At 39.3% G+C, this 22,725-nt stretch overlaps 1 protein-coding gene across 1 annotated transcript in view; it reads left to right on the plus strand.

Moving 5' to 3' along the window:
• Positions 1–22,561, plus strand: part of LOC115412803 (leucine-rich repeat and calponin homology domain-containing protein 1-like) — a 100,142-nt gene extending 77,581 nt beyond the window's left edge. The window contains exons 11-18 of the mRNA XM_030125464.1: positions 400–469; positions 567–653; positions 2,063–2,140; positions 2,425–2,461; positions 5,283–5,399; positions 9,316–9,388; positions 10,175–10,398; positions 22,469–22,561. Of these exons, the coding sequence (XP_029981324.1) occupies positions 400–469; positions 567–653; positions 2,063–2,140; positions 2,425–2,461; positions 5,283–5,399; positions 9,316–9,388; positions 10,175–10,398; positions 22,469–22,561 (779 nt within the window). The remainder of the gene's footprint in view (positions 1–399; positions 470–566; positions 654–2,062; positions 2,141–2,424; positions 2,462–5,282; positions 5,400–9,315; positions 9,389–10,174; positions 10,399–22,468) is intronic.
• The last annotated feature ends 164 nt before the right edge of the window (positions 22,562–22,725 follow it).

Below are 22,725 nucleotides of genomic sequence, written 5' to 3' on the forward strand. Positions count from 1 at the left end.
ACTATTGGGTTGAAAAAGGCAGAAAACAGTGGTGACATCATGTTTTTTCACTTCTCATAACTTGTGTCAGAGTTAATCTGTTCTGTCACATCTGATATTTACTGTCACGGACCAGAACTATTATTTATTAGTTTTTTTATTTTCACTGCTCTGATGCTAAATAAAGACCTGGCTGCTTAGAGGAATAATAATGCCACAGTTTTAGTGATAAACCTGTTCATGTGTCTGGAACAGAATCAGTATAAAGCTTGTTACACTGGCTTATTGTTGGTGTTCTGTGTGGACAAGGCGACAGCGGTAACGTCTCCAGACTCCGACCAATGGCTGAGCAGGACAGTGGGTCATGTGACCTGTGCAGCTGGTGCTGATGTGCGTTGTTGTGTGCGTTGTTGTCTGCAGGGTCGGACGGCAGCGGACTTCGCGAGCCTCTGAGGATAGAAGAAGACGCACACTGGCCCACAGAACAAACGTAAGGTGGTCTGAGTCTGTGTCGGACGGAACTTTGGCTCATTTGAGCTCTCAACACCTCGACTTGAATTTTCATTCTTCGGTCTACGTTGTCACAGGTCAAAGGTCACGAGGGGCACTGAGCTACACATCGACATCATCAACCAGCTGAAGGAGGCTGTGGAGCTGCTGCAGGACCCCAGCAGGTGAAAGCCAACACTACTTTACATAACGCACCTGAAACCAAAACAACACTTCATGGTGACCATGTCGACAGAGATATGCAATAATTACAATATAATAATCCAATTAGAATTAAAATAATCTGTCAAATGAACAAGCAACACTCACCCTTCAGCTCAAGCAGGTGTATATATCCTGTATTACCTGTATATATCCTCTAGTTACCTTTATATATCCTTTTTATGTTGTATATATTTCTTTTATCTGTAGTATTAGAGTTGTCCTTTTGTATATTTTAATATTTTTCACTCTGTATTTTCTGTGTAATTTTGTGTGATATTATGTATAGTATTTCTTTTTCACTTTAAGTATTTGCTGCTAAAAAGAAACAGCTGCTGAACTGATTTTCTATTCTATTCTATTCTATTCTATTCTATTCTATTCTATTCTATCAGTATCTGCTATTATTCTAATTACTCTATTACCTCTTCTGTCATGTCTTGAAGTCTCTTTTTTACATATATAATGAGCACTTTTAATGAAATCAACATGTATTTACTCTATTAGTACTAGTTTTTAGTGCATGTACATTGAAAATGATAGTTAACCCTTTAAGCACCAGAATTAAAAAAAAAAAAAAAAATTCAATTTTGGTATCAAGGTTTCAAAAGTCATATTGTAAATGAGAAAATATTGGTTACGTTTATGATGGGAGTAAATGTACTCATTTTAATTTGCATATTGTGACATCACTGGGTGGCGGCCATATTGAATTGCGTAACTTTTGTAAAATTGAACGTTGAACATATTTACACGGATGTTTTCTTTGTGTTTTTTTGTCATCTTATCCTTAAAATAAATGAACATGAACATTAGTAGAAAGTAAAATGCAGTCAGTTTTAGTGTCTTTTATCCAAATCTGTCCCTATTTATCTAAACTAAACTAAATAAACTTTACTTTGTTACTAAACCAGCTCAGGACCACGCCTTTAAACTGGATTTTCTTCTTCACTTTAAATCGAAACATGCTCTTTAATGGTATGAGCTTTAAAGGGGCACTTGTCCGCCATCTATTGGTACAAGACTTGGTAACTTTATCTTGAGTTATGGTCTGTTTCAGTCGGTTATGTTGATTGTCGCAATATTAAGGCTTTGATGCTTAAAGGGTTAATCTATATGTTTTGACTTTATTTACCAGTAAATGTCTCTTTTTCTTCAAGAGGTGATATAATACATCATTCAAACTTTATTAGACTATTTGTACAGTACACTGGTGGTGGAATATACTGTCAATCATCATTATATGTATGATTGTCAATTATCGTCGTAGATGGAGGAAAGTCTAATAAATAAATATTCGGCGTATTAAATCCTTTAGTCTGTGTTTTGTTTCCATGCTGATTGAATAATTTAATTCTTTTGTGTTTGTCAGAGTGAACGCGGATCAGGACGACCTTTCCGGCGTCCAGCTTTACCCCGTGGAGATGGTCACAGTGGAAGAGTCACTCAAGTAAGAATGAAACCAGTGATAAAACAGACATGTTCAGTTATTGGAATAATGGGTCTGAATTCTCTGGTCTGATGTTTTGTTAGTTGCTGGTTGTTTGTGTATATAAATACCAAATTTCTCTTTTTTTTATTTAATTTCTCACTTGTGGTTTTTTCTACCTGTCTTTTCTTGGCACTTGTCTGTTTTATGTTGCTGCTGTTAGCTGTGAAACTTGCCCATAGTGGGATCAATAAAGTCTGATCTTTCTGCTGTTTTAATCCTGTCTTTCCTCTCTCTTTACACAGTGGGCAGGACAGTGATGACGGTTCTTCCACGCCAAAGGTAGAGTCAACACTCACCTCTTACACTTTAACTCAAAGCACTAATACACAGTAAACAAACATTTTTAATACTTTTACCAGGGTATCCATCAGGGGTGCGGTGATTGTAAGATTCTAAGGGCCAATATCAAATTTAATGCTGTTTTTCTGCTTATTTATTTTCTTTTTGTATTATAAGGGAATAATTGACCTGTTTTAAAGTCTTTTAGGCGTTCATCACATTATCGCTGAATGAGCACAAATAATTCAATCAAATGACTTTTAACACAACAGAAAAACTTTAAAAACTGTAAATCTCACTGAAAGAACATCTCATTAATGCAGATATTGGCCGTATGAATGTTCATCTGATCTGTGCATCCCTAGTATTTATAGCTGTGGAAATAATAATAATAATAATAATAATATAATAATAATATAATAATAATAATAATAATAAATAGACCACCTGTGGTTTTCTGTAGATACTCCTTTAACAGCATCTCAACGTGACCTTTTGATATTGTGTTCTTGCAGCTGTTTCTATGTTGTTTTCAAGCATCTTAATCTATACGTTACTATTAAGAATTTTCTTTTTTGTCGTTTTCATTGAAACGGCAGTGCTTGATTTTTTCGGTTTTTCAGCGTCACTCAGTGAAAATTCAGTAATTCTCCTTCACTATAATCTAATTCAAGTAGAAACAGGAGCTGTACCCCCTTCTCTGGGCTCTGTTTCCAGGCTGTAGAAAATCTCCCAGGGTTGTCAAATATAGGGCCTGAAAATTACACACAACAATATACATGAAATAATCATTTTTCAGTTCCAGAACACGTTACTAAATATTTTGTGCCTTTGCAGATCCACTGTGATCTGTAAGTTGTAAACACAAGGTAAATAATAAACAGAGGCGTAATATTCTTCAAATTCACTTATTTTTCTCAAGAAATTTGGGGTTGTTTATGATTGTTCAACTTATTCACATTATGTGTAAAATGTACTTTGTAAATGTCAACATTTTCACAATGTAATTTTAGCATTTTTGCACTAAAAATGAAGTCATTATTTATAGGTTATTATGTTATTATTTTACGGGTCTGGTCCACTTGAGGCCAAACTGAGCTGAATGTGGAACCACAGACCAGACACACATGAAAACTCTGACAGATGTTGACTCATCGTTATTTCTGTCATTATGGTCTAAAATGTATTTCCAAAGCTGTGTTTTACCCTTTTGATTTACTGTACAACGCTGGTCAACACCATGACGTCAAACTCTTGTTTTCTTTAAAGATGACAGTACTTACATTTATTTTAAGTGTTACACAGTCATTTTCTGGTCGAGCCTTAAAAAGGTCACATTCTGGAACTATTTGACTCTGTTTTCTTTAGTCACAGACCGCCAATTTTCCACTACATCAAATGGTTCAGTTTTTACAGCAGCAAAGTTTCTCTTAGACGGTTTCAGTATCAGTGAACCTGCTGAAAATAAATCCATTAATGACAGATTTTTATTGTGGAACTCGTTTTAATGCACTGGCAGATTTCCTTCATGAATCATCAGGCCAAACATGTTCTGGATTAAAAGTCAACAAACACAAAGGATTTTAATTTACAGTGTCATAAAACAGAGAAAAACAAGACCTCAGAAAGGCATTTTTATGGGATGCTGGTCTGAAAGTGCTCCAGAAGGAGGTCACATGTGGCTTTTAGAAAAGAAATGCATTAAAGGGTCTGAGTTTAAGTATGTAATAGAGATAAAGTAGGAACTCCAGTGTTGTTTCCTTGTCTTTGGAAATATGGACAAAAGTATGTGGACACGTTGAATTCAGGTGTTTCTTTTCTAACAGGGGTCTGGGATACAAAACAGTAATGACTAATGTCAGAATATAGTTTTATATTGGGATAAATATCATTGCATTGGTTAGTTTGGTTTAAATTGTTATCTTTGGTTCCAAAATGCCACAGAGATGGTTTTGACTTCATTTCTCTCAACACTGATGTAGTTTTTTTGTCCATGACTATGATTTTAAATGTTCTTCCTCTAAATTTCTAAAATATTTTTCCTGCTCTGACTGTAAATAATAATTTTCTAACACAACTAACCATCTACTTTCTTCACATCTCACTGAGGAAGAAAAATCTGCCATTGAACTTTAAAGAAATATTGATGTTTTTATCTGAAATCCTCATGAACAGGACATCTTACAGCTATAGACATGATGAGTCCCAATAATTTTGTCCACATACTTTATAAACATTTAGAGGTAGAACATTTCAAATCATAGTTACGGATGAAAAAAAAAATTAATGTTGAGAGAAATTAAGTACAATGTTTCCATAAAGATGAATGGGACATTTTTCTTCTAAGTGAGATGTGAAGAAAGTAGATGGTTAGTTTTGGTAGAAAATTGTCTTTTACTGTTAGAAAGTTAGAGGTAGAACATTTAAAGTCAGTCATGAATAGTTAAAAAAAAAAATCAATGTTGATGAGGCAGGCAGGTTTGTTTGTATAGCACAATCCATACACAGGGTAACTCAAAGTGCTTTACAAAGGCATAAAAAAATCACAACAAAAGCAAAAGCAAGACATTAAAATTGAAAAAAAAAAAAAAACATTTAATTTAAACCAAACTAACCAGTGCAAGGATGTTTATCCCAATATAAATCTTTATTATAATATTAGTCATTATTGTTTTGTATCCCAGACTCCTGTTAGAAAAGAAACACCTGAATTCAACGTGTCCACATACTTTTGTCCATATCGAGCATGAAGTCTATAAGTTAAGAGAAGTAGAATCAGAGTGAAAGCCTTTAAAGCCTAAACGTGTGATGCATTCTGTAGCAGCACACGGAGGAAGGAGGCTATGAGTTCCAGAAGAAGAGACAGATGATACTAGAGAAGGCCAGGTTTGAGGCCCAGCTTGCATGCCAGGAGTATGAGTGCTATATGTCCATCCAGGTAAACGGAGCGTAAAGCCATCAGCTGTAGGCTCTGTCCCATCCCCAAAACCAAAACCCTCCGCTGTGTTTCTCAGTAAACCGCCGGTCTGTTGTGTGTGTGTGTCTGTTTGACGTCAGCCCTGTGTTATCTGGGAAACAAACCGGCCTGATGTTCACATGTGTCCTGTTTCATCCAGCACCAGGTTACGCATGTGAAAACGGTGAAAACGGTCACAATGAGGCCTTCAGGTTTCCTACAGGAGCTTACACGAGTCTAAAAAACAGGATAAAGTCAACGGAAAGGACGCTTATAGTCACTAAATAGAGATACAGCCACATGACACAACCTGTTGTTAAGACAAATGTAAGTTCGGGCACTTTGATCGAATCGACCTGGTCATGCTTCTACGCCCGAGTAGAAATCGAACCACGCCAACATTTTCATTTTCTTTAAATTTGGTTAAAAGTCGCTATTAATGATTGACTCACTTTATTAACCCTGTAAGGAAATTAAGTCTCTGCATTTTACCCATAATACATACACACTAACCATTAGCATTAGCATTAGCACAAGTTTGTTCACAGTTTTGAGAAATGTAGATTTTTGAATTTTTGGCAAATTTTTGAAATATTACAGATGTGTCTTTACTTATAATGGTCCATATTTTGATGGTTTATATCATGTAAATGGTTACAGATATCAATATACTGTAGTTCCTATTGATCACTGATAGGAAGTCATATATGAACTTTTATTTGGGTCCATGACCTTTAACCTTAGGTGACCCTGAAGAGTCAAACTCAGGGTCACCAATGTCTAGATTTCAACAATCTTCTTCTCAGAAACTACTGGTCGGATTCATTTAAAAAAAACAAACAAAAATGTATTGTCTTTTGGACAATGTCTACAAAGTTTGGTCACAGTTTTGAGAAATGTTGACTTTAGAATGTTTTTCACAATTTGTGATGTGTTAAAAATTTGGCTTTATGTATAATCGTCCATATATATATTTTTTCATTTTACCTTTATTTAACCAGGAAGTCCCATTGAGATTAGAAATCTCTTTTGCAAGGGAGACCTGGATTTTGATGGTTTATAACATGGAAATGGTTCCAGATGTCATATAGTTCCTATTGATCACTGATAGAAGTCATATATGGACTTTGACGTAAATTAGTTTAGTTCTGCTCCAGTGAAAGTACCGCCCACTTCTTTTGATCTGCATCCAGACCACAGGACTGGAACATAGAGACAGAACCTGACAACCTCACACATTCAACTGGGGATTGATTCAGATAGAACATGACGCTGACATACAGGGACGTTGGAACTATTTTATTTGCATTGCTATCACATGTAAACCCGTCGACTGCAGCAAAACTAACGACATAAACCAAGTGGACGAGACACAAAGCAGACCCAACAGAAACATAAACCAGTCCTTCAGAACAAACCCGAGGAACTCGTGTGTCCAAGTGTCTGACACTTCCACAGCGTCTCAGCAAACACTTCACACATTGTATTAATGTCTGTGCGCTTACTGTCGCTGTTCAGCCTCCCTCTGTTTCTGCTGCTTGGATTATTTCATGAAACAGTCAGTGTTTTTTCTGAATGAGGTCAGTCTGCGCCGCTCTCATCGCAAAGCCTCGCTATTTTATGTCTGGGTTTCATGTGAAAAAATGAAACGAAACCACACATTTACTGCGATTTTGTTGCAAACCTCAAATTTTTAAACAAGGAAAACAAAACGGCTTTGTTTCATGTCCTCCCACGTCAGTCTGACTATAATCCGATGCCAAAGAACGAACAAAGAAGAAACATGCAAACATTGTTCAGTGAGGACCGCTCACTGGGGAATGTGTAGGGATATTTATTGGCATGAAACGCAGAGAAAGCGGAGGTGAAACAGGTGTAAATTGGGAAACATGTATTGTTTTAGTCTCAAAACAAATCTTGCAGGTTGATCTTCCATGAAAGCTTCATGAACAGTCATTTTACTAACAACAAGAAACCTAAACAATGTAGAGTCAATACCAAACAGGGTCATTTTAAGTAACTACAGTAATTTCCTCTTTTCTTCCCTTTATAAATGAGTCAAACACCTCTAAACCTCTTCTCTCTGATGCCTACTGAAAGAAGGAAGTTAAAAATAGGAACTATCTTTGAGACGGTCTGACATTTAAGGTGGAGACGTCATGATGAGGCTTTATTTGAGTGATTATTAACTCTGTGTTATCCCACCCATAGAGGTCCTTGTAATCACTAAAAGTACATAATCTGTACAGCACCGTAATAATGTCAAAATATTTTTCAGCTTTTTAAAATTTTTTTGGCATTTCATCAACTTGAGCCATCAACAAATAAGAAATACTCAATAACTGCCATATTTTTACCCTTTAAATCAGAATCAGAATACTTTATTAATGCCAGGGAGAGAGTTGTGTTATAGTTGTTGCATTCAAGTATAATAAAAAGTTACAGGAAAGAAATGATGATGAATACAACAAAAAAGAAAAAAAATACAAATTTTTAAAGCTCCAAATATACAAACATATATACAGCTCTGACTGTGTACCAAATATACCTATTAAAATACTTTATTGAGAACAGAACAGTTATATGATAATTAAAGAAATATACATAAATAAGAAAAAAATATTGTGTTATTAAAAATGATGTGGTTATAATAAGGAATTAAACAAGAATTAAACAAATGCCATGTTTGTTATGTAAACAAACCATATCTTTTTGATGCAAAAAGCTTTTTTTTTTCAATATACTACATAAAAATTGTATTACTTTTTTTTTTTTTGCAGCCTGATTTATGCCAATGATTAGCAGCAACATCAGTTAATATGCATTATTATTTTTGTGCTACATCAAATGTTAAATGCTAAAATGTGTCAATGCCCATTTCTACTCACTTTAGAGAAGGGTGTTCATTTAGGAATTTTCCATTTTTACAATGTACTGATTGTAGTGGCTGGTTCAGAATTTTAAAAATCATGCAAAAATTAACAGCTTTTCTGTTCTGACCTAAATCAAATTGTGAAAAATATATAACCTTTTATAACATGAAGAACAAAGTGTGCATAATATGCTCACCGGATACCTGAAGGTTAATTCATCAGGTTTTATAGTTTGGATGCAACTAAGCAAAGAAACTAATCATAAATGTTAACCAGCAAAAAAAGAGCTGATTTTTGGAACATTTTTTTGCATCTTTGAGAAGAGTAGTAGAGTTATAGATTGGGCAAGAAAAACAATGAAAATATTAATAAAAAAAAAATATCTACTATATTGTGTACTTGTGCTGATTTTAGTGGCTGGGTCAGACTTAAAAAAAAAAAAAAATATGTAAAAATGAGCATTTTTAATTCTGACCTAAAACAAATTGTGAAAAATAATCTAGTCTTTTATAACATAAAGTGCAAAGTGTGCATAATATGCTCACCTGGATACCTGAAGGTTAAAGGTGAAAGAGAATATACAATACAATACAATAGACTTTATTTGCCATTTGCACAGATACATCGCAGTATAGGTACATTGGAATTCTTGTGCGTTTCCCTGAGTCATGGAATCCAAAGAAAAAAAAAGACATGAACAAAAACATACAAAATATAAACACAGCTAAAACATATAAAAACAGTTATTGCACAAACACAAATACACACTTGTAAAATAGAATACTGTATCAGAAAATAATAATAGTAATAATAATAAAACTACTGGAAGGTAAAAAAAAAAAAAAAGTTATTGCATATTTGAAAGCGGTGCAGGGATTGTAGACTGCGTCTGTTTCTTTGTGGAGTCATTTGTAAGTCTGCGTGTCCTACATACAACACAAGATGAAGATTATTTAACACCTGTTCTGTAATTGTGAGTTAAATAATCGCTGAATACTGACTGGTGAATTCCTCCGTCACTGCAGCGGGATAACAGATCTCCAGTCAGCGGGCCGCCGTCGTTCTCCGGGCCGCCGTTTGGACTGAAGCCACGTTCAGGTGAGTCACACAAGGACGACCATCCCGCAGGTTAATCCGCTGCGAGAGAACAATCAGTCCTCCTCCCACTGAGCTGACGTCATTTACCTCAGATAGAACACAGTACAGTCCCCTTACGGTGGTTAAACTGGTAGTACTGGAGGGGCCGCTCTTAATCTGCTTAAACGACTCTAAATGTGACTTGATTTTGAAGTTTGTCTACGTGAAAGAAGTCCCATGTGACGCAGCTTCATGGTCTGCTTGTAAAGTGCCAGAAAGCTTCAGTTCATGCTTTTGTAGAGCTAGCATCCATTCAGCCTGTGTTTGCTAACCGTTACCGGTCTGTGAGATGCCGCTAACTGCTAACATGATGCTAACAGCATGTCAAGTTATGTCAGATGTAATGCAGCTAATAACTACTTTATTTTTGTGCTGTTTGTGTTACGTGTTGTCGCCCCCCTCCCCCCCTCCTCTGTTCACGTTTTCCTTTTCTCGTCCGTGTTTTTGCTCACGCTGTCGTCTTGTCGCTGCCTTGCTATCGATGGCGTCGTCTCGTATTCTCACCTGCATGTTTGTGCTTCTGTCGGTGGCGTTGTTTGATCCCGCACTGATTTTTCTCCGGTGATCTGGGTGTTTTTTTGGGGTGTTTTGGTGAAATGGACTCTGCCTTGCTGTACTTGATTACCCCTTGACCCCACCCCCCCATCCCACGATCCTTCCTTCCCTTCCTTCCTTCCTTCCTTCCTTGCATTACACATGCCATGCCCACTTCCTGTGTCTCTGACCACTCCCACCGCCTGGTTGTAGCCCCGCCCTCACTGCCCTGCTCGCCCCCTCCTTCCTGTCTCAACCCCTCCCTCCTCTCACAGGCGTCGCCCCTGTATAGAGAAACGCCTCGTAGCCATGACGACGGAGGCTCGCACGGCCGCGGTAGGTTGTCCCTCTTTAACCCAACCGGACTTCGGGGTCTGGAGGCGGGTTCTCACCTTCTTGAGTCATGTTTAATGAATTTTGGACTGCGTTCTGTGGTGGTTTGTGGTTTGGTTTGGGGATGATGATTAAAACTGTGCATTTTCGTATGATTTTGTTTCAAATTTCAGCATTTGGTCATTACAGATGCTATTGGGTCAAATCAAGCAGTGACACAGGGTCACATTTCCTGTTCAATAGTTATCTAATCTCCATGTTTAATACATGTATGAATAGGTCTCAGTAAGTACCTTCACATGACACATTTCAATTTACACAAATAACATTTTGGGGTAAAAATAGTTAAAGTACTGCTGCGTGACGGGGATGCAAAATGAACATCAATTTTTTTCACTTTATGCAAATGTACATAACATGCTGTTTTTATGAGAAATGGATCTGAGATGACACATAGGGCTTTAGCTACAATGTTAAACTACAACTGTGATCAATAAAAAAATGTTTAAATGATAAGTTTTGATGAACACAAATATGTTGTGACACGGGGACAGCAGTTTGTACCTTTGTTCAGTATCGTAATAAAAGACTTTACTGGAACTAAAACACTACAGATATGCTCATAAACTTTTATTGAACAGACATATTACAAATGAAGTGATATATACAGATAATAGAAGAGTATATTTGACAAATAATGTGATTGTACATCACTGCTGTACTTCAGCTGTTTTAATGCAAACTCACATTTTATTCAGTTGGAAAATTATCTGTAAACTGGCAAACATCATTCACTATATGGACATAAGTATGTGGACACATTGAATTCAGGTGTTTTTTCTAACAGGGGTCTGGGATACAAAATATGATGACTGATGTCAGAATATAGTTTTATATTGGGATAAATATCATTGCATTGGTTAGTTTGGGTTAAATTATCTTTGCTTCCAAAATCCTCAGAGATGGTTTGGACTTAATATCCTTCAACACTGATTATTTTCAACATCTGTAACTATGATTTTAAATGTTCTACTCTAAATTTCTGCATATTTTTCATGCTCTGACTGTAAATAATAATTTTCTACCACAACTAACCATCCACTTTCTTCACATCTCACTGAGGAAGAAAAATCTCCCATTAAACTTTAAGGAAATATTGATGTTTTTATCTCAAATCATCATGAACAGGACATCTTACAGCTGTAGACATGATGTGTCCCAGTACTTTTGTCCATATAGTTTATAAACATCAATATTTTTTTAAAATTTAATGGGAGATTTTTCTTAATCTGTTTTGTATCTGAAACACCTGAACTCAACGTCTCCACATACTTTTGTCCATATAGTGAATATATCCTACTGAGATCCAGTAATGCATTTTTGTCTTCTGTAGGGGACAAGAGTTTCACAACTTTACCAAAAAAAATCCTGTCCACTTCAAAGGACATTCCATAAAAAAAATTTTAAATAAAAGTTGTATCTGAAAAATTGTTGCGTTATACTAATAATTGCATGTACAGTAAATAGTTACCATGGCAACTTGGCATCCTTGTCCTGATGTGGTTATTGTTATAAATAGTTTCACATCACATGTTCAATCGCAGAAGAGAGGCTGGTTTTTATTTTCTTTTCATCTGCCTTTGATTACATTATGAGAAGATAAATCTGTTTCCACGGTGACGTATGGTCACAGTGTTCATGTCCGCTTCAAATTATTCAGTTTGAGTGTTGGAGGGTTTTCTTTTAAGGTCAGTGTTTGAGATAGATTTAGACATGCTGTGGTGGTGGTTAAGGAAAGGATGAGACTCCAGTAAATGAAGCACAGAGGGATGAAATACATGGTGTGTGTGTGAGGGTGTGTGTGTGTGTGTGAGGTGTGCGTGCGTGTGTGTGTGTGTGTGTGTTGTGCGTGGTGTGGTATCAGCAGACAACACTGATCAAAGAGGAGTTTGACCACATTCTACCTTCATCTCCAGCTGCTCATGGGCGGCTGTGGTGTCAGCGGTGGCTGTGAACGGAGACATGCATATGTTCGATGTTAGGATGCATCACTGACAGCGCTGTGGTCGCATCAACAGAAGCTGGAGCTCGGCAGAAATATGTGGTTTAAAGGTTTTCACCACAGCAAACAGAGGATGTGCAAGGCTCAGAAAAGTCCCACTGCCTTCAGATGTGAGAGGAAGACGATGGTTCTTCACTTTAAAGAACTTCATAAGGGGCAAAGCAGGTCATTAAGGCAAGACCAGGTGGAAAAAGAGGATATTTATTAAACCTTAGGCTGCGTTCAGACAGCAGGTCTTAATGTGCAATTCAGATTTTTTGGTGGAGTCAGATTTTTTTGTGTGCTCGTTCATATTACACATTAAATTCGACTTCTATCAGTTTTGAGTTTGAACTGAATGTGACCCTGAAGTGACCCACATGTGCAAAAGAGGTCTTGACGTAATACGTGACCACGCAGACACGCACTGTGTTTACAGAAGGAAAAATGGAGGGACACAGAATTATGACATTTATTGCATTTCAATGATGTAAAGGTCGGATAAATGCAACCTGGTTGTTCACACTGAAGTCACATTCCAAAATATCAGATACGTATTGGATTTAGGACCACATATAAAGTGTCCTGGGTCAGATTTGAAAAAATCGGATTAGTGCCGTTCAAACTGTCTTTAACACATCGGATACAGGTCACATATGGGCAAAAAAATCAGATTTGGACCACATTTGGCTGTAGTCGGGATGTAGCCTTAGAAGCACAAGTGTCTGGACCGTGCAGTCTTTCATAAATGGGTAAAAAAAAAAATTTAACAATTTAATTTTTTAAAATTTATTTTGAACATTTGAAAGGCAAAGTATATGTATAGTATATAACAGCAATAGCACAATGTCATCCATTCAGGGAGTGAGTCCTTTGGTTTTGCTGTGAATGAATTGAAGGTTCAGATGTAATTCTATTGTAAATGAATGAGGGTCATTTTGACCCAAATATGGAAGCTCGGGGTAGTAAAACAAAAACCACAATTACATAAAATCTACAGAAGGGAAGTTAAAAATTTAAATGTCATGATGTCAGTATGTTTTTAAGGAATACCTGGAATATGAAATAACTTTTCATTTCAATGATTTTGCAAGAAAACAGCCTCACTGGGTCAATTTTAACTTATGCATCTACCTGAAAACCTCATAAATTCAACTGGGGATTGATTCAGATAGAACATGATGCTGACATACAGGGACATTGGTCTTATTTTAATTTATTTCCATTTGTATATTAATAGAGAAGACATAAACGTAAACTGTGAAAGACCACATATGGAATTATGTAGTACACACAAAGTGTTAAATAAACCTGGATATGTCTTATTTTTCTGCCACCTTTTGCATTAATGACAGCTTTGCTCACTCTTGTTCTCTCAGATTCATTCGGCTGCTTCTGTATGTGCAGTGGTGACAGGATTCCAGCTGTGAATCCTCTGGATCTTCTGTTGACACATGACCTCAGTGGGACATTAATCAGACTCTGGACTGGGTCAAGTCTAGTCCGACTCATGAGACATTCTGCCCCTGTGGGTAAAGTCTGGTGTTTACAGTTGGAATATGTAGTGATGTACACTATATGGACAAAAGTATGTGGACACATTGAATTCAGGTTTTTTTCTAACAGGGGTCTGGGATACAAAACAATAATGACTAATGTCAGAATAGTTTTATATTATGGGATAAACATGATTGCATTGGTTAGTTTGGTTTAAATTGTTATCTTTTCTTCCAAAATGCCTCTGAGATGGTTTTGACTTAATTTCTCTCAACATGAATTTTTTTTAAATCCATGACTGATTTTAAGTGTCCTACCTCTAAATTTCTAAATAATCTTATAAAATAATCATTTTCTACCACATCTTACCATCTACTTTGTTCACATCTCACTGAGGAAGAAAAATCTCCTATTAAACTTAAAGGAAATATCGATGTTTTTATCTCAAATCCTCATGAACAGGACATCTTACAGCTGTAGACATGATGGGTCCCAATATTTATGCCCATATAGTTTATAAACATCAATATTTCCTTAAAGTTTAATGGGAGATTTTTCTTTTGTGTTTTGTATCCCAGAACCTTTGTTAGAAAATAAACACTTGAATTCAACGTGTAATTCAGCTAATAATTTTGTCCATATAGTGATATATATATTTCTTATATTTCACCATCGACTCCATTACTGTTTATTTCTGCAGTTAAATCCGGAAGGGGCAGAGCTTTAACTCTCAAAGTTGCAACTACAGTAAAGGGTTACCATGGCAACTTGGCATCTCCTTTTGCTGGTTTTGTTCACATAATTTATAAACATCAATAGGCAATGCAATGGTATTTATCCCGATATAAATATATTCTGACATTAGTCCTTATTGTTTTGTATCCCAGACCCCTGTTAGAAAAGAAACAACGTGTCCACATACTTTTGTCCACACAGTGTAAAAACCTAAAAAGCAGGCAGTCTTTTTTTCTACCATGCTATCTGACTGGTAACCAAAAGGATGTGTGAATAATCTTTAAAGACAGTATGGTTGATGGAGATGGCGTGCAGGGCGCTTGTATTTTTATTCACTTCATGGTCGACAGCAGAGGCGGACGTTTGGATTGTTTCATCTGTCTGTTCACGCGTGGGTTCTTTGTGTGCGTCTATTTTTGGTTTGTGTATTTTAAGCATCAGATAATGGTCCCTGAAGGAGTATTCTACTTCCACTAGAATGAAGTCTACGTTTTAGATGAATCATGGTAGTGTGCGTGAGTGAGTGTTGGACTGGAAGGAGTTCAGATGGAGGAAGTTCCAGTGACGGTGTGTTTAATGCACTGTGGATTCACTACACCCCCACCGCATTAGTACTGGTTCATTAACAGTAGCTCCATCTGGTGATTGAAACAGCCTGGTTGGTTACAATAATTTTTTTTCCAATATAATAATTTTGTAGTTTATTTATTGTTGGCGTTCAAGTGAAATCATTCTATTTATTTATTTATTTTTTTCCACGGCCGATTTATCTATTGTGAAGATCTTTGTCTTTATGTTCATTCGCAATTTCTTCAAACATCTTTTCCAACTCCAACTACTGGGTGGACTTATTCCTTCGGACAATTTATCCAGACTTTATCTACAGTTTTGATAAATTTAGATTTTTGGAATTTTGAGAAATTTTAAAAATTTATTTATTTCGAACATTCAAAGAAACAAAATTAAAAAACGGAGCAAATTAAGACAAAAACAAAATAACGTTTAAATGGACAGAATGTATCTTCAAGCACATACAAGTCTGAATATTGTATGGATCGAAAAGGAGTAGCAAGAATATGAACTTATTTAATCCAACCCCTCAGTGCTTTTACACCTTTATCACTAACTTAATGCAAGAATCAAACAATATTATTTTCCTAATTTGGCATCTAACCACAACAAATACATAATGCAGTAACATGAATTATACACAACAAAATGTTCATGGCAGTACAGTCGTACAAACAGACTCAACAATTCAACCATTTTCTTCAATAATTACAGGCAGATTTATCAGTACATCATCCATAAACAAACAGACTTCATTGTCATTATTAAATACTGTACCTCTCAAGAATCAATTCTTTATATTTTTAAATATTAAAAATGTGCCTTACTTATTTGATGGTTTATAACATGTAAATGGTTAGAGATATGTTTATGTTTATGTTTATGTTTACGCATTTTGGCAGACGCTTTTTTCCAAGCGACTTACAGGGGAAACCAATTAAATCACTCAATCAATCAAATTTTATTTATATAGCGCCAGATCACAAGAAAGTTATCTCTTGACATTTTATATATAGAGTTGGTCAAAACCAGACTCTAAGTCAATTTACAGAAACCCAACAGAATCCTCCAGGAGCAAACACTTGTGACTGGTGACAGTGGCGAGGAAAAACTTCCCTTTAACAGGCAGAAACCTCGAGCAGACCCAGACTCCTGGAGGATGGCCGTCTGCCTTGACCAGTTGGGGTTAAAGAGAGAGAGTAGAGAAGGGGAACAAGAGAGAGCGATAGAGATAGGGACTGGGGGAGAGGGGGGAGAAGGGGGAGTAGGGGGGAGTAGGGGGGAGACACATGGAGGCGGTTGGAGGATAAGTGAGTGGTGATGATGAGGGCAGGGAAGAGGCCGGACCACCGCAGCAGGTCCAGAGATAATCGTGAAAGAATCTGTGATAATCCTGGGAAAAACCTTATTAGAATATTTAAAATGGAATGTTTGAAAGTGCTAGGACAGGAGGTGCTCTCGGAAGAGCTGGGTCTTCAGGAGCTTCTTGAAGATAGGCAGGGATGACTCTGTTCTTGTAGCACTTGGTAGAGCGTTCCACCAACATGGAACGACCCATGAAAAGAGCCTGGATTGTCTTGTACAAGGTCTGGGGACCACCAGACTACGTTCCCCAGACGAGCGGAGTGGTCGTGGGCGACATAAGCTTTTATTAGTGCACCCTAAGTAGACAGGAGCAGACCCACGGAGAATTTTGTAGGCTAGGATTAAAGATTTGAATTTGATGCGGGCAGCTATGGGTAGCCAGTGTAACTCAATGAGTAAGGGGGTGACATGTGCCCTTTTAGGCTGATTGAAGACCAGACGCGCTGCTGCATTCTGGACCATCTGTAGTGGTTTGACAACACAAGCTGGGAGGCCCGTTAGAAGAGCATTGCAGTAGTCAAGACGGGAGATACCATAGTCTGCACCAGGAGCTGGGTGGTCTGTTCGGTTAGGTATGGCCTGATCTTTCTTAGGTTGAACAGAGTGAAACGGCATGATCGGGTGACAGAGGCAACGTGATCCGTGAAGGTCAACTGATTATCAATCATGACTCCCAAGTTACGTACTACACTGGTAGGAGCCAGAGGTATGGAGTCAATAGTGATGGAGATGTCCAGCTGTATGGTTTGGCTTAGCTGGGAAGACCAGCAGTTCAGTTTGGACAGGTTCAGCTGAAGGTGATGGGCTTTCATCCATGCAGATATGTCAGAGAGACAATCTGAGATCCGCACTGAGACTGTGGAGTCATCAGGGGGGAATGACAGATAGAGCTGGGTATCATCAGCATAGCAATGATATGAGAAGCCGTGTGAGTGGATGATCTGACCGAGTGAGGTGGTGTATATGGCAAAAAGGAGGGGGCCCAACACAGAGCCTTGGGGGACCCCCGTGGTGAGGCGGTGAACTGCTGATGTGTGCCCTAGCCAGGACACACTGAATGACCGACCAGTAAGGTAAGATTGAAACCAGGAGTGTGCGTGGCCTGTGATGCCCATGTTCCAGAGTATGGATAACAGGATATCATGATTGACAGTGTCAAATGCTGCTGATAAGTCCAGTAGAATGAGTACTGAAGACTTGCTGCTGCTCTAGCCTCTTTCAAGGCTTCTGTCACAGACAACAGAGCCGTTTCAGTGGAGTGGCCGATTTTGAAGCCAGATTGGTTGATGTCCAGGAGGTTATTTTGGGAGAGGAATTCTGTGACCTGTTTGAAAACAGCCCTTCGATGATTCTTAGAAAGGTATGGGGAGGAGGTGAGACTGGTCGATAATTCTCCACTTGAGTGGGGGTGAGGGAAGGTTTTTTGAGTAGTGGTGTTACCTGCGCTTGTTTAATACTGTAGGAAATGTTCCTGAAGTCAGTGAAGCATTAATCACATGTGTGATTGGTGCTGTGATAGTAGGGGCAACAGACTGTAAGAGGTTGGATGGAATAGGGTCCAACAGGCATGTTGTAGGACGGCTAGAGGAAAGGAGTTTAGACACCTCGTTCTCTGTGAGGGGAGTAAATGAGGGGAATGACGCAGTTGGGCTTTTATCAGTTGAGTTAGTAGTAGCCATAGTCAGGGGAGAGAAGCAGTGTGTGATGATGATGATGTTGAAGAAGGAGGCGTGCAGTCTATGGGTGGATCAGTGAACTGACTGCTGATAGTAGACACTTTATTTGTGAAAAATGAAGCAAAATTGTCTGCTGTCAGATTAGTAGTGGGCGGTGGGAGGTGGAGGGTTGAGTAGTGTTTTAAAGGTTGAGAATAGTTTCTTGGTGTCGGTTGGCAGAATGAATTTTGTTATTATAGTAAGCCTTCTTCGCAGCAGTGACACTGGATGAGAAGGATACCAATAGTGACTGGAATGTGATCAGGTCAGAAGAGCTTTTTGTTTGTGCCATTTTCTCTCTGCGGCTCTGAGGTTGGTACGCAGCGACCGGAGGTTTCATTGAGCCATGGGTGGGACTGGGAGGATCGAGCGGGTCTAGTAGATAGAGGGCACAGATTATCCAGACAGGAGCTAAGTGTAGAGCACAGAGACTCAGTGGCATCGTTAACCTCTAAGGAGGAAAAAGGGCGGGGGGGGGGGAGAGCGGAGGCTACGACAGGGGAGAAGGGGGTGGGGGACAAATTGCGGAGGTTGCGGCGGAAAGAGACCATGGGGGAGGGAGCAGAGTGTTTTTCAGGGAGAGACACACTGAACTGAATGAAATAGTGGTCAGACAGGTGTAAAGGTGTGACTGTGAGGGCATCTGTGATGCAGTTTCGGGTGAAAATGAGATCGAACTCTTTACCAGCTTTGTGGGTTGGAGGACTGCAAACCCGCTGTAGCTCAAAAGAGAGTATTAGTGACATGAAATCTGAGAAGCTGGGATTGTCTAAGTGGATGTTCATGTCACCGAGGACTAGCATGGGGCAGTCATGCTCTGGATGGAGGAAGCAGAGTGTCAAGCTCATCAGGAAAATCACCCAGTTGCCCTGGTGGACGATAAATGACAATTATGTAAGTTTGACTGGTGCTGTCACTAGGATGGCATGGTATTCAAAGGAGTTGTATTTGACTGAAGGTAGGAGTTGATTTGTGTTTCCATTTGTTGGAAATTAACAGACCCACACCACCTCCTCGTCCAGATGGACGAGAGGTATGAGAGAATGTGTGGCTGATAGAAAGTGCGGCTGGGGTTGCATTGTTTTCAGGCGTAATCCAGGTTTCAGTGAGAGCCAGGATGTCCAGTGTGTGATGGTTGGCATAGGCAGCAATAAATCTGCTTTGTTCACTGCAGATTGGCAATTCCATAACCCTATAGAGAAGGACGCACCATGACTGCGGTGTATATTAATGGGCGGAGATTGGTGATATTACGATGCCTTTTAGCAGTGTGAAACCCCATACGTGAACCGAAAATAACAGGAATAGGATGGTGGACCAGTAGAGAGATTGTTCCTCAGAGGTGAGCTGGTGTGAGTGAGGGGTGTAACTGTCATTAGTGAGGGGCTGGGAGAGGAGGAGAGATCAGCTGGGGTGGTATTCAGTCTGACTACAGACTGTACAGGAGACTCTGAACGTGGTGATGTTTGATGTGACCAGCAGGGGGGCAGGTGACTGCAGCAGAAGACGGGAGCGTAGTCACATAGGTGTGGGTGTGGTTTTAGTCTGGACAGCGTGTTGAATGTTTTGAGCCAGGACGCTGCTGCCTAGTGTAGAGGGGTGGACGCCATCGGATTTGTAGAAGGAGGAGCGGTTCCAGAACAGATTAAAGTTATCAATAAAACTGAAGCCGTTCAGAGCAGAGGCGGACTGGAGCCAGGTGTTCAGGCTGAGGAGGCGGCTGAAACGGCCCACACCACGGGCAAAGGAGGGAGGGGCCCGGAAATGAAAACAGCCTTCCCGGATTTTCAGTTTATCAAAGAGGTTTTTAAAATGAACCTTCGTCACTTCGGACTGTTGAAGAGAAGTGTCATTGAAGCCCACGTGAACTATGATCCGGGTAACGGTGGACGGCAGTGAGAGCAGCAGCTGAGGGAGTTCATGGAGGATGGAGGTGACGGTGGAACCAGGAAAACACCTGGTTATGGCGTTAAAGAAACGGACGTGACGGATGATGGAGTCCCCGAGGATAGCGGTGGTCGGAGGGAAAAGTGGTCGAGGAGACGGTGTTGAAGGTGAAGGGTTCCTGGTCTCTCTAGGCAGACATTCACGGGTGGACCGTCAGAGTGACGGCGGACGGCCTCTCGGAGGAGGCGGCGCCGGGCAGAGGAGCGGACCGAGGAGCGGGGACCCTTGTTCGACGGCTTTACAGGAGGACCGGCTTCAGGACCGTCGCCGGTAATCAGTTCGGTGGCAGCCACGGAGTCAGCAGGAGCCGGTTCCGGGACAGAGCCAGGTGGGATGGGGGGCACACCAGCCGCGGGGGAGGAGCCGGAGCGTTCTCCACGGACAGGACGCCGAAGCGGTTTGATGTGCTGATGGTCGGCGGTGGTGAGTCTTTGCTCGTGTTGTTTTTGCGGCCACGAATCACCACTTCAGACAGGGTGTAGAACACGGGGGGCGAGAACAGGCAGAGGAAGGATCCCATAACACGTATCATCACAGGAGGCTTTGTGCTTCTCTCGCTTTTCAGGAACAGACTGGACAGTGTGGGAAGGCGGCTGGAGAAACCACAGAGCTGGGCATTTTTCTCCTCGAGTTCTGCGGAGAGGCGCAGTATTTCCTCTTTGAGATCCGCGATAGTTTGGTAAGCCTTTACCAGGGTTTTGTTGGCTTCGACAAGAGGACTATCTCCGGCTGATGAGGATGACGCCATGGTGGAAACAGCGAGATACCGGGCAGAGCGCGGGAAGCGATGGGTGACAACCAGAGGTAAGGATCCACTGACAATACTGACCTGTCCTGATGGAGGTTTGGATTGATGGCGTCAAGTTAAAAAGACACGGTTAAGAGGTTAGGTTCAAGTGAGTAAGCGTTGAAAGGCAAGAAATAAGTAGTTAAAAGGCTGGATTTCTAGGAGTAGATCCGCCGGCGGTTTGACAGACGCCACGCATGCGCAAATGCACGCATGCACGCATATTACAGGTGAATGAAAAAGGGATGGAAAAAAGATATCAATATAGTTACTATTGATCACTGATAGGAAGTCATATGGACTTTATTTGGGTCACTAATGTTCTAGATTTGAACAATCCTTTCCGAAAAATACTAGTTGGATTAATTTTGAAGTTTTATGTAGCTTCCTTTGGACAATGTCGACAAAGTTTGTTCACAGTTTTGAGAAATGTTGACTTTAGAATTTTTTTTTTGTCTAATTTTTTGAAATATTAAAAATGTACCTTTACTTATAATAGTCCATATTTTGGTGGTTTATAACATGTAAATGGTTACAGATATATCAGTATAGATACTATTGAGCACTGATAGGAAGTCATATATGGACTTTGTTGGGTCCATGACCTTTGACCTTGAGTGACTTGAAAGGGTCAAACTCAAGGTCACCAATGTCTAGATTTCCACAATTTTCTTCTCCAAAACTACTGGTTGGATCATTTCTAGATTTCTCTGTTTATGCCTTTGACAGACGCTTTTTCCAAAGCGACTTACAAGGGGAAAACAATCAATCACTCAATCAATCAAATTTTATTTATATAGTGCCAGATCACAACAAAATTTATGTCATGACACTTTATATATAGAGTTGGTCAAACCAGACTTGAAGCCAATTTGCAGAAAACCAACAGAATTTTATGTGTTTTCCTTGGGACAGGTCTTCAAAGTTGGTTCACAGTTTTGAGAAATTTTTTTGAATTTTTTGACACAACTTTTTAAAATATTACAAACTGCCAGAGCCAATGGTCCTATTTTTTATGATACAGTAGATGATATAATCACCACCACACACTGGGTTTAACAGAAGTCATTGGATATCTTTATTCAGTTGGTTTCATTATTGCATGCATTCTCTTGTCCGTGAAATACAACAAAACCACAACTGAGAAACCAGGGTTTCAGGTTGTGAACCAATGAAATTTGGTCAGAATTAGGTCTGAAATCGGAACTGGTCCAAGGTTGGTGGAAAAAGGACAGACCTTCATTTTTACTTCAGTTTCTAACAGTTTGCAGGACATTTTTCTGCTCAGTTTTATCATTTAGCCATTTTTTCTGCAATTTATTCCCCTTTTGCACTGACAGCATTGGCTCAAATCAACCCACTCCTTCTCCAAGGAAACGTAGAATCCTGCAGATCACAGAGTAGTCATGAAGGTGACACCAACCATCAGCCAAAATGAAATAAATATAAAAAAAATAAAATGCTGGAACATTTCTTTGTTGTTATAAACTGTCACCTTCTAACATTTTTTCCCCCAGTTTCTAAACATGACATCCTTACGCCATAGTAAACAGGATTACGCCCCCATAACATTCAACAAACATGCCCCTCCCCCTTCACAGCCAGCGTGAGGGTGATGATGGTTGTTATGAGGTCAGAGCTGATGATGGGACTGTGTCAGATCACGGTGATGTCAGTTTCCCTGAGGCCTGGACCCATTATACACCATTAGCATAATCTTATCACAGTCCGCCACATAAAAGCTCAGACTGAAACACATCACAGTGCACCTCAG

The sequence above is a fragment of the Sphaeramia orbicularis genome, chromosome 21 (assembly GCF_902148855.1).
Source record: "Sphaeramia orbicularis chromosome 21, fSphaOr1.1, whole genome shotgun sequence".
Taxonomy (NCBI): domain Eukaryota; kingdom Metazoa; phylum Chordata; class Actinopteri; order Kurtiformes; family Apogonidae; genus Sphaeramia; species Sphaeramia orbicularis.